The sequence below is a fragment of the Capsicum annuum genome, chromosome 3 (assembly GCF_002878395.1).
Source record: "Capsicum annuum cultivar UCD-10X-F1 chromosome 3, UCD10Xv1.1, whole genome shotgun sequence".
Taxonomy (NCBI): Eukaryota; Viridiplantae; Streptophyta; class Magnoliopsida; order Solanales; family Solanaceae; genus Capsicum; species Capsicum annuum.
In genome coordinates, this window is record NC_061113.1 from 21,953,617 (window position 1) to 21,965,398 (window position 11,782).

The 11,782-nt window shown below is 30.9% G+C and overlaps 1 protein-coding gene across 1 annotated transcript; it reads right to left on the bottom strand.

Moving 5' to 3' along the window:
- Positions 1 to 2,624: 2,624 nt before the first annotated feature.
- Positions 2,625 to 6,968, bottom strand: LOC107854665 (vicilin Cor a 11.0101). Its single transcript, XM_016699691.2, has 7 exons — positions 6,822 to 6,968; positions 5,137 to 5,844; positions 4,722 to 4,897; positions 4,382 to 4,462; positions 3,993 to 4,262; positions 3,552 to 3,876; positions 2,625 to 3,096 (listed from the first exon to the last, which is right to left on the bottom strand). Exons 1-7 carry the CDS (start codon positions 6,916 to 6,918, stop codon positions 2,894 to 2,896), a joined length of 1,860 nt encoding a protein of 619 aa, XP_016555177.2. The 5' UTR covers positions 6,919 to 6,968; the 3' UTR covers positions 2,625 to 2,893.
- Positions 6,969 to 11,782: the final 4,814 nt, after the last annotated feature.

An 11,782-nucleotide genomic window follows, 5' to 3' on the forward strand; every position in this document is an offset into this window, starting at 1 on the left:
TTAAATATATCTTAAAGGATAAATTTATGAAATAGTTAGAGTTTATACAGGTCTCTTCAATTATGATTCCTAGATTTAAGTTAATGATTTATTTCTTCTAAAAGCTTAATTTTCAATTTCAAGTATATCCAATCCTTTATTTAAAATCTATTATTACAATACTATCATTAATAATAATATTACTATTACAATTATATTTTTATCTTTCATTTAATATTTAGTACATGAAATTCGTATATATATTTTTTTTGTAACATTTAGATTTTAAAATAAATAAGTTTATGAATGAATAAAATCTATGTAGAAATCATGTGTTTATATTTTTAAGTTGATAAAAGTCTTTTTGTTTTATAATAAAGATAACATTTTTTTCAATAATCCATATATAAATAATACCACCAGTCCTACGTTTTTTTAATAACACAAAATAATTAACACCGCTACTACTACTTGAATTTCAATGTAAATTCAAATGGAGTATTATATATATAGATTCTTCTTCTTATTATTATTATTTAATATTTAAATATATTTTATAATATTAAAAGAGATAAGTTATGAATAGTTAGCGTTCATCTAGTACTCTTTCAAGTTAGTGATAACATTTTTATAAAATTTAATATTTTTAAATTAAATACCTCTAATTTTTTAAAAGGATGATGTATTTTAAAATTCAAATATTATATATAGAGATTATTTTTATTCCTCTTTTTATCATTTAATATTTCAATATATTTTATAATATTGAAAGGGATAGGTTATGAATTGTTAGATTTCATCTAGAACTCTTTCAATTAAGTCATAAATTTTTTTCTAACACCTAATATTTTCAAATTTAAATATCTCTAATTTCTTAATTAAAAAATTTTATTACAATAATTTTAACGTTTGTCCTAAAAAATGCCACATGGCTTCTTAATAACTTGTCACGTGGCTTCTTGTCTTGCCTTAGTTTTGCTTTTATATATATATATATATATATATAGATTATTCCATATCATTAGAATATTAGATATGACCCACCACACTATTATTCTAATAATTAATTAAATTAATAACCCATGAAATGTTCTATTCCCAAATCCTGATTTTCAATCCCACTGACCACACGTATTTTTCTCCCCCAATTTTCAAATTCCTAAAAACTAAATTATTTTTCCCAAAATTCACTCCAAGCTCCAAGCGAAGGAAAAATTTTACAACTTGAAAATACTTACGCAGCCATCATCAGCAGAGACCAAGTACCAACGAAAATACGGTGTCATTCCGACAAACGACAATACAAGTCAAAAGTTGATCGTCTGAAGTTAAAGATAATGGTGCACCCCTAGAGGCGAACACAGGATTTGAAGATAAAGGGTGCACTATTATCTTTAACATGGTCATATCTATCAACTACATAATTTAGCATACAATTTTTTTAAACTTAAAAATTATAAAAAATATTATGAACAAAGTATAAACTTCAAAGTGATCAAATGACATTAATTAGTACTAATATAACAAAAGTAAACTATCCTTTCATACTAGTCATCGACGCGTTTTCATATTCTGAAAACGATCAATGATTACATCCTTACTTATATTTACAAATCATCCTTCTCAATGTAACAAACTAAATAATCAATTAAAAAATTCATCACAAATACTACTACGCAACTCATTCTTGATATGCTTCATGGATGAAAAAACTCTCTACAGTTGTAGTAGTGAGAGAACTGAAAAAACTATCAGTTGAGTGTGCATGTTCTAAAGTATATTTAGTAGTCTTTTGGTCATGAAAATTATTTATTTTTTTTCGAAAAATTATTTCACTTTAATGAAAAAAATGAATAAATTTCAAATATAATTCTGAAATTATATTTGAAAAAGTAAAAACAAGTTTTACTTGTTTTCACTCATATTTCTCTTACAAAATTTTAAAAATAACTTTAATTTATATTTATGGTCAAACACAACTCTAATTCCAACTTCAACTTCAAGTCTAATTTCAACTCCAGAAAATTATGATTTTCATGATCAAACAGGATATACTTGAAGAGAACTTGAAAAAATTATAAATTTTAGAAATTTGATGTTGTGGGTTTGGCAGTTTTGGGATTGGAGAATTGCATGGCTCATAGGTTTATTACATAAGAATATACATTAAATTAATTTTAATTTAAATGACTGGAGAATTAATTGTAAAGGCAAAAATGAAAAAGAGATGCTTGCAAGGAATCAATGAGACCTTTCATCTGCTTTCCTGACCAGCGCACCCAAATGACATTTGATAATATGAGTGCACAGTATCAAAAAGTTACCGAATGCATATGCACCCTCAGAGATCCACGTGGATTCATCATTGTGCACCCCTATCTTTAAATCTTGAGTTCGCCTCTGTATTGCTATGGTTGGAAACATCATGGCATAAAATGATATTACTAACACTTTCGAACCATTTCATTTGGCTTAATAACCGCGCCCTTAAGATAGACCTATCGCAAAGGTCCTATAACAACCATTGGAGCAAATAGACTTATTGCAACAACGTTGCAATATATCTATAGGCACATGATTTTACCTTTTGCCACAGACAAGTGCTATAAACCAATTTTCTAGTAGTAATCTCAAATCTCAAAATATTTTGGGATAAACAAACGAGAATTTTATTTATGATGCAAAAGTTAACCTTGCACACGTACAAGATATTACAAGAGAGACCAAAAAGCGGTTACAACTCTTAGACCACATTTATTTAAGTAGCAAGTTATGTATATCAGTACATAACTAGGCACAGATGCACTCTCTAGCTAGGAGCCTTTTCTTATTTACTCACAAAGCTCACTCACTAGGCACAGATGAATCCTTATATTCCTAGTGCACCATGCATATCTTCCACAGCTTATATTATTCAGAAAACGAAGTCCAAAATTGAAGACAAATATAGTTCTTGTCCCCTTTTTCCTTGTTCACCCCTCTCCCTCTGCTGCCCGGGCCCTGCCACAAAGAAGGATTGGTCTTGCTTTTGGAAGATCTCTTCTACCTCCCTTCCAGGCATGTTGAATGACAGTTCCTTTGCTTCCCTGTCTACGTTTCTCCATAAGTTTACTTTACCTATTTTGCCAAACCAAGAGAGAGTTAACGATAAAAATCTAATATGATCAAGTTGTTACACTATAACATGCTAAGTTGTTATAGGAACACGCTTAATACTGTAAAATATTGATGGCAATAATACATACTAAGTGAAATTAGTTAACGTTGGTATAGCAGATTTAATACACTTTGGGGTCGTTCAGTACTCGAGCAAAGCAAGGACATCTTACAGGGTTCTTCTATATGGGGTAGTAATCCACAAAAGATGGGAAAAAATTATCCCTAAATTAGGGAATATCTTAAATCAAATATCAAATAAAGTTCAATCTCAATTTTATCCTAGAATTATTATCGTTATCTCACCTACCAAAACACCTGTACTAATATTGGCATGTTAATTGTTCACAAAAAGGAATTACTCTCATTGAAGATGTTGGAATATGTCAAAGAACAGAGGAAACTTAGGAGTATACCTGCAAGGAAGTTCTTTTTGTTGTTTTGAGCATTCACACCAAACGCAACTAGCCTGAAATTTGAGCCTCCAGTGGCTATAAGGGTAATAGGATGGCTTGCTGGGACTACCAAGAGGTCACCAACGTTTAGATTACCGTGCACTTTCTGGTAATGGACATTGCCACCTTCTTGTTTTTCTTCTTGTTCTCTTCTTTCTCCGTGAGACCAGTGGCCTCGGCCTTGCCTACCAAGATGAGAACATGCCATTTCAAAGCGACCATTTCCTTCGACGACCATCACCAATCTTGTAGACCTCGTGTTGTAGAATGGTAGTACCATTCCACCCTGCAACAATATTTCAATGAGTGTTAACTTGCATCAATATAATTTTCCACCTTGCAACAATATTTCAATGAGTTTAACGTGCATCAATATAAACTTCCTTTGCAAAGAGAGCTTACTTGGTTGATGTTCATGAAGGAAACAGCGGTGTCCAAGTCCCTCAATTGTTCGAATCTTTCTGGAGATGCTTCAAAGAACAGTCCAAATCTGCTACCGAACAATGGGCGTTCCTTCAGAAGATTGAAAGGTCCTCTCTTTTCACCTTTAGTTTGCTCGGTGGAACGTGAAGCGTGTTCGCTAATAGCTCTAATTTGCTCTTCACTGGCTTTGATTACTACCCCTTGCTTTTGTTGTTGTCCAAATAGCCTCTCTAACCTGTCCCTTGGGGTCTAATCACAATAAATATCAACAATGAGAATTGAAACTAACAAAAGAAACACCAAATGTACTACTCCCCTCCATCCTAATTTAACTGGCTCATTTTTATGTTCAGTAAAAATAGGCTCACATTGAAAGAGGTCTCCAGGATATCATCGCTAAATACTCTGTAGAAGGATTCTGGATTTTCACCTCCCGCACTAAAGAATGCCTGAATACGAAAGGCTAGAATATTAGAATCTGAAAACATGCATCTTATACTACATCCAGTCCCAAATTGTTGTTTTTCTTTAAAAGGCAAAAAAAAATAAAAATCATATTCATACGACAAATTTCAAGGGTAAAATAAAAATAAAACAATCATAATAGGAGTCATGTTATGGTACCAAGGTTTTGTAATTTGATGGCAAAAAATAATCTCTTGAGCAAGAATCATGGTGGACTATCATCTTCAATAGTACTATGATTACCTGGGGATGACCGGGGACATTGACGGACTTGACCAGCGCGTAAACAAAGAACTTTTCGTTGTTATCTCTGTTGAGGAAGTAGAATGTCGAACCAGCAGGCACCCTGATTACATCTCCATGCTCCAAGTTGAACGAGTTCTTCTCGTCTTGTTCAGCTATACTTATTGTTCCTTGTCCTGCGTAAAATGTTGAAATTTACCGTAATTGCCATACTTCAGTTTGGTTTTAATAATATCCACTCTATCCAATTTACGTGGCAAAATTGAAATTTCGAAACTGTAAACAAATTAAAACATACAAAAAAATTCAAATCCAATAAAACTTGGTACACTCTCGAAATTCCAACTGTACCATATAAATGGGGACAGAGGAACAGTAATCAAGAACATTAGGAAAATGGAGATGATTAAATTACCTCTAATAACAACAAATATGGTTTCGCTATCACAGTGATGAGGCAACATGAAAGACTGAGGTTCAAGTTCAAGGACCGCAACACGGAATTTTTCTATTCCTTGGAGAAGTTCGGATCTTTGAGTGAATTTCTCGAGCATGCGGAAATCTCCATGGCTGGCCCTGACTCGAGACCTGAACCTCTGAGACTCGAATAAGTAGGGATTCTTCACTTCTTCTCTTTGTGGGTTAGTCTCTTGGACACGGTGGTGTTGTTCTTTCTCTCTTTGGTACTCTTGTTGACAACGTTGTTGGCACTGCCACTTTTGTTGTCCCTCTTCCTGTCTCTGGCACCTGTGTTGGCACTCTCTGAGTCTCTCCTCGGGGTCACGTTTGCCTCGTCCTTGATTTTCATCCTCCTGGCCTCGGTGGTGTTGTTCTTTCTCTCTTTGGTACTCTTGCTGACAACGTTGTTGGCACTGCCATTGCTGTTGGCCCTCTTCTTGTCTCTGGCACCTTTGTTGGCACTCTCTGAGTCTCTCCTCAGGCTCACGTTTGCCACGTCCTTGATTTTCATCCCTAGTCTCCTCCTGGCCACGATGTTGTATTTCTCTCTCTCTTTGGTACTCTCGTTGACAATGTTGTACGCACGGTGATACTCGTTCACCACGTTCTTGTGTCCAGCATCTCTGTTGACACTCTCGGAATCTCTCCTCAGGATCCCGCTGGCCTGTTAGCAAATAATAAATACAACATAGTTAAAGAAAGGCAGCAAAGCCTATATTTTTTATTAGTCCACATTATAAAAATGTCTCTTTACCTTTTAAAAAAATTCTTTAATTTTAACTGTTCACCTGATGCATTGATGCATTTATGATATACTTCTAAAACGTTTTGTAATTATCAAATTAAGGATCATTTTAATACATTAGTAAAATTCAAAAACTTTATTTACATTTAACTTCATACCAAGTTAACTATCCAAGTTAAAATTGAATGAAACAATATCGAACGGGAGTACATAGACAAAAAGAATTCTTGCTTACCGATGTAGCATCGCCGCAAATATTACAAGCATGGCCCGTTTCGTTTGACACCATGGGTTCTAACTTCTATTTTCATTTTGTTGAAAAACTACATTTTAATACTACGGTGAAACTAATTTTTTATTTACATGCTGCTTCATCTCTAGCAAGCTTTAATATTTTGAGTTTTCCTAAAAAAACAAGGGTGCCGGACTAGCTCTGCCACGAAATATGAGTACATGACTAAACATGAATTTTAAAATGTAATATAATCTTGGGGCTTTTATATCAAAAATACCATTGGTGCAAGTTAGAGAAGTCATGCTAGTATATTATTTTTATAAAAGAGTATGATCAAAGATATTAACTATAAATGAGTGTTAGAAAAACACCAAATATGGAAGGAGTATTTTCTTTTCAATAGACCATGCATGATAGAAGTCTGCGATTGTTTCTGAAAGTTCACTTGGCTCAAGTAAAAACAGCTAAACAGCATAACAGAAGTAATACAACTTTAACTCCATAACTGTGGTCTAGAAATAGTAGTGTGTACGACAGGCCACACTACAAGATAGAGAAACTGTTCCAAAAGACCCTCGCTCAAGTAAAGCAGTACAACACAACATAAAATAAGTAAGACAAGTAAATTAAAACAGGAAAAGTATATATAGCTAACACGCACCTTTTCGTCCTGGATTATCATCGCATTGAGATGCGAGGAACAAAGAGAGGATGCAGAAGAAGAGAAACAGAAGTTTTGGTTTAGTGAACATTGCCATCGTAGAACTTTTATTTACGAGAAGCTTAGAAGATGGTGGTGAGGGGAAGGGCAGTTGGTGAGTGGGTATTTATAGTGGAGGAAATTGTGGCATTGCATGCATGCAAATTGACAAGTGTTGAAAGTGAAGAGTAGACGTGGAGTCAATAAGATGGAGTGAACTGGAAATGTGATAGGGCTAGCTGCGTGCTTTTCACATTATAGTGTGTACGGACAATTAATAGAGGACAAAAAAACTAGCTACGTTAGTAAAGATATTTGCTGGCGCGCTGTGGAAATATGCGGCAACTTGATAAGTATGGATCCCCCACCATTTCATTTTACTTGATTTATACCAATATTTATAAAAAAAAATAAAAAAAATTTGTACATCATCAATATATAAAATATTTTATACTATCAGTTAATTTGATCTGCTATCTACTATTGCAGGTTATCCAATTATTTATATAAAAAAAAATTTTTAAAAAAATTAAATAACCTATAATAATAAATTAAATTTATCTAATAATATAAAATATTTTGTACACTAACATACATAAAATTTAAATTCTTTAAAAAAAATAATTACAAAGTGAGTCTCGAGCAAACCTGAAGCGAAGCATAGTTGGTCAAAAATACACTGAAGTTTTGTGGAACGATGAAAATAGCAAAAGGCAAACACTCTAAAATTTGAAGTGTTTGTCTAAGTATTTAAAAAAAATAATTACAAAGTGAGTCTCGAGCAAACCTGAAGCGAAGCATAGTTGGTCAAAAATACACTGAAGTTTTGTGGAACGATGAAAATAGCAAAAGGCAAACACTCTAAAATTTGAAGTGTTTGTCTAAGTATTAAGGCATGAGGTACAAATTAAGCATAAATCTAAAAGATTTTATAAAATAAAATAATTTTTTTTTTTTAATTTTTAATTTAAATTTAATATTAAAATATATAATTAATAAATATTTAAATCAAGACTTAAGAAAAGAAACTTAAAACTCGCATGTTTAAAAGTATTTGTTGATGGATCTCAACGACGTCGCTATTGAAAAGGTATTAGGTATGCACTTTCTTCATCCTACTTTCTTTCTTTTCTTTTCTTTTACTCTTTTCGAGTGACATAGTAACGGTTGAATCTCAAAAATAGATTTAAATTAAGATGATTTTTAAATTTTAGTTTTAAATAATTTTTTTTTTAAAATAGTCTTTATTTATTAATTAATATTTTTTAGATATAATTATTTTTGATTAATGAAATAATTATATAAATGATCCTCATATTGGATAACAACTTCATATTTATATCTTTTAATTTTTTTTTTCTCTTTTTAATACTACTTTAATTTTTATTTTCTCTTTTTGTTTTTAATTTTCTCAACCATTATTTTTTTTTTCCTCTCAACTTCATTTTTTTTTCTTTTATATTATTTTTATTTTTTCTTTCCTCTTTTTTTTATTCTTTTTAATTTTTCTCAACCCTTACTTTTTTCATTCATACCTTTCAACGTTTACTTTTATAAAAGGATTTTTTTTTATTTTTGTTTGATTTTTTTTTTAAAATTTTTCTCAACCTATATTTTTATTTAATCTTTTTTTTATCAACCTTTATTTTTTTCCTATTCCCTCTCAACTTCTACATTTTCTTTGATTTTTATTTTTTTTAATGTTTTTCTTCATTTTTTTTTCCATAATTTTATTATTTTTGTTCTTTTCTTCGATTTCTTCCATTCAAGTTACATCTCATGAGCAAGAGTTGACACTATCACATTATAAAGGCAAGACTTACCACTTTCAAACAACAAGTTATGTTTCATGGGTAAGAGTCGACACTACTACATTGTAGAGGCAAGACTTATGACTTTCAAACAACAAGTTATGTTTCATGGGCAAGAGTCGACACTACCACATTGTATTTTGATTTATGAGATGTTCTACAACTATTGTCTTAGAGGCAAGACTTAACTAAGAGACTTTAAACAACAAATTATGTCTCACGGGTAAGAGTTGACTCTACCACGTTATGTTTTCATTTATGAGATGCTCTACAATTATTGTCTTAGAAGCAAGACTTAGCTCAAGCACTTTCAAACAACAAATTATGCCCCACGGACAAGAGTTGACTCTACCACGTTATGTTTTCATTTATGAGATGCTCTACAACTATTGCCTTAGAGGCAAGCCATAGCTCAAGGACTTTCAAACTACAAATTATGCCCCACGGACAAGAGTTGACACTACCACGTTATGTTTTCATTTATGAGATGTTCTTCAACTTTTGACTTAGAGGCAAGACTTAATTAGCTCAAGGACTTTCAAACTACAAATTATGTCCCATGGGCAAGATTTGCCTTTACTACGTTATTTTTTCATTTATGAAATATTCTACAACTATTGTCTTAGAGGCAAGACTTAACTCAAGGGCTTTCAAACTACAAATTATGCCCCACGGGCAAGAGTTGATACTACCACGTCATATCTTCATTTATGAGATATTCTACAACTCTTACCTTTGAGGCAAGACTTAGCTCAAAGACTTTCAAACTACAAATTATGTCCCACGGACAAGAGTTGACTCTACCACGTTATGTCTTCATTTATGGGATGTTCTACAACTTTTGCCTTAGAGGCAAGACTTAACTCAAGAACTTTCAAATAATAAATTATGCCTCACGGACAAGAGTTGACACTACCACATTATGCCTTTATTTATGAGATATTCTACAGCTCTCACCTTAGAGACACGACTTATCTCAAGAATTTTCAAAGAACTTCGTAACAACAATTCATGCCCTTAAATTTACTTTGATTTCAAAAAAAAAAAGATACCTTTGCGGATTATTTAATTTTTTATTTATTAGTAAAATATAATAGAAGTTGAGAAAAAAGAAAAAAATGATCAAAAAAATAGAGAAATAAAAAAAAAGATTGATACAAAAGGAAAGAAAAAAATAAAGATCAAGAAAAAAGTGAAGAATTAAAAAAATTGAGAAAAATAAAAATGAGAGGAAAAATAAAAATAAAATTTGAGAAAAATGAGGGAAAAAAAGAGAACTGAAAAAGAAAAAAACGATCAAACAAAATAGAGAAAAAAAAAGAGAGTGAGAAAAAAAAGGCAAGAAAAAAATAAAGATTAAGAAAAAAGCGAAGAATTTAAAAAATTGAGAAAATAAAAAATGAGAGAAAAAATAAAAATAAAATTTGAAAAAAATGAGGGAAAAAAAAAACTGATAAAAATGAAAATAAAAGAAAAATAAAGGTGAAAGCCAAATGAATTAAAAAAAGAAAAAAAAAAAGAAATAGATAATGATTGAGAAAAAATAAAAAAGAAAAAAAAATAAAGGTTGAAACAAATGAATTAAAACATGAAAATAAAATTAAAGGAAAAAATAAAAAGTGAAAATAATAAAAAATAGAATAATAAATTAAAAAATAAATAAAAAAGTGAAAATAATAAAAAATAGAATAATAAAATTAAAGGAAAAAATAAAAGTGAAAATAATAAAAAATAAAATTTAAGAGACAAATAAGTATGAAAAGTTTAAAAAATATATGGGAAAAGGGTCAAATATACCCCTTAACTTTGCGAAAAGGTCCAAATATATCCTCCGTTACAAGTTTGGTCCAAATATACCATCGTTGTTAAAGTTTAGGAGCAAATATATCCTAAACTTAGCGAAAAAGTCCAAATATACCCTCCGTTACAAGTTTTGCCCAAATATGCCCTCGCTGTAAAAGTTTAGGAGCAAATATACCCCTTAACTTTGCGAAAAGGTCCAAATATACCCTCCGTTACAACCCATAACCCGACCCACCAATTTGGACCAACAAATAACCCGACCCAAATTTTGTTTATCAAAATTTCAATCTTATAATATTATCGAAATATTTCATCAATTCAATCTTCAAATATTATGTTAATGTTGCATTTTTCTTATTACCAGTGTGTTCTACTTTAAACATTGTGTTGATATTGCATTTTTCAAACTTTGGTTTGTTTTCATGTTGTTTGGTTTTATCGCGAAGGACTCTAATCTACTGAAATATTTTAAAATGCAACATTTAATAAGAAATATCAACACAATATTTGAAATAGAACACATTGGTAATAAGAAAAATATAACATTAACATAATATTTGAAGAATCATTGAACTGATGAAATATTTCGATAATATTATAAGATTGAAATTTTGATAAACAAAACTTGGGTCGGGTTATGGGTTGGTCCAAATTGGTGGGTCGGGGTATGAGTTGTAACGGAGGGTATATTTGGACCTTTCCGCAAAGTTAAGGGGTATATTTACTCCTAAACTTTAACAGTGAGGGCATATTTGGGCCAAACTTATAACGGAGGGTATATTTGGACCTTTTCAAAAAGTTTAGGGATATATTTGCTCCTAAACTTTAACAGCTAGGGAATATTTGGACCAAACTTATAACAGATGATATATTTGAACCTTTTCGTAAAGTTAAGAGGTATATTTGACCCTTTTCTTAAAATATATTTGAGGTGTAGAGGAGCAAAATGGTACTTGTATTATATTTAAAAAGTAAAAAGTAAGAAAGTTATTCTTTAAAGATATTTTTTATTGGGGTCAAATATCTAAAGCTACCCATATTTGGATCTATAACATGTAATTTTCTGCATAGTAACTAGTCCTTAAGTTTTTTTTTTTTTTACTTTTTTAAAAATAAAATATATGATAAATGAGTGTATAAATATACTAATCGAGTAAAGAAAAAATTTATTATCTTGTAAATACAATACAGGTTAGACATTGTAAAAAAATATATTGAAGATATACACTGATCTGATATAATATTGAATAGAGAATATCCCTTTCGTGATTTGCGCTTCAACTGATTCCCAACTTTTATTTTAATTAA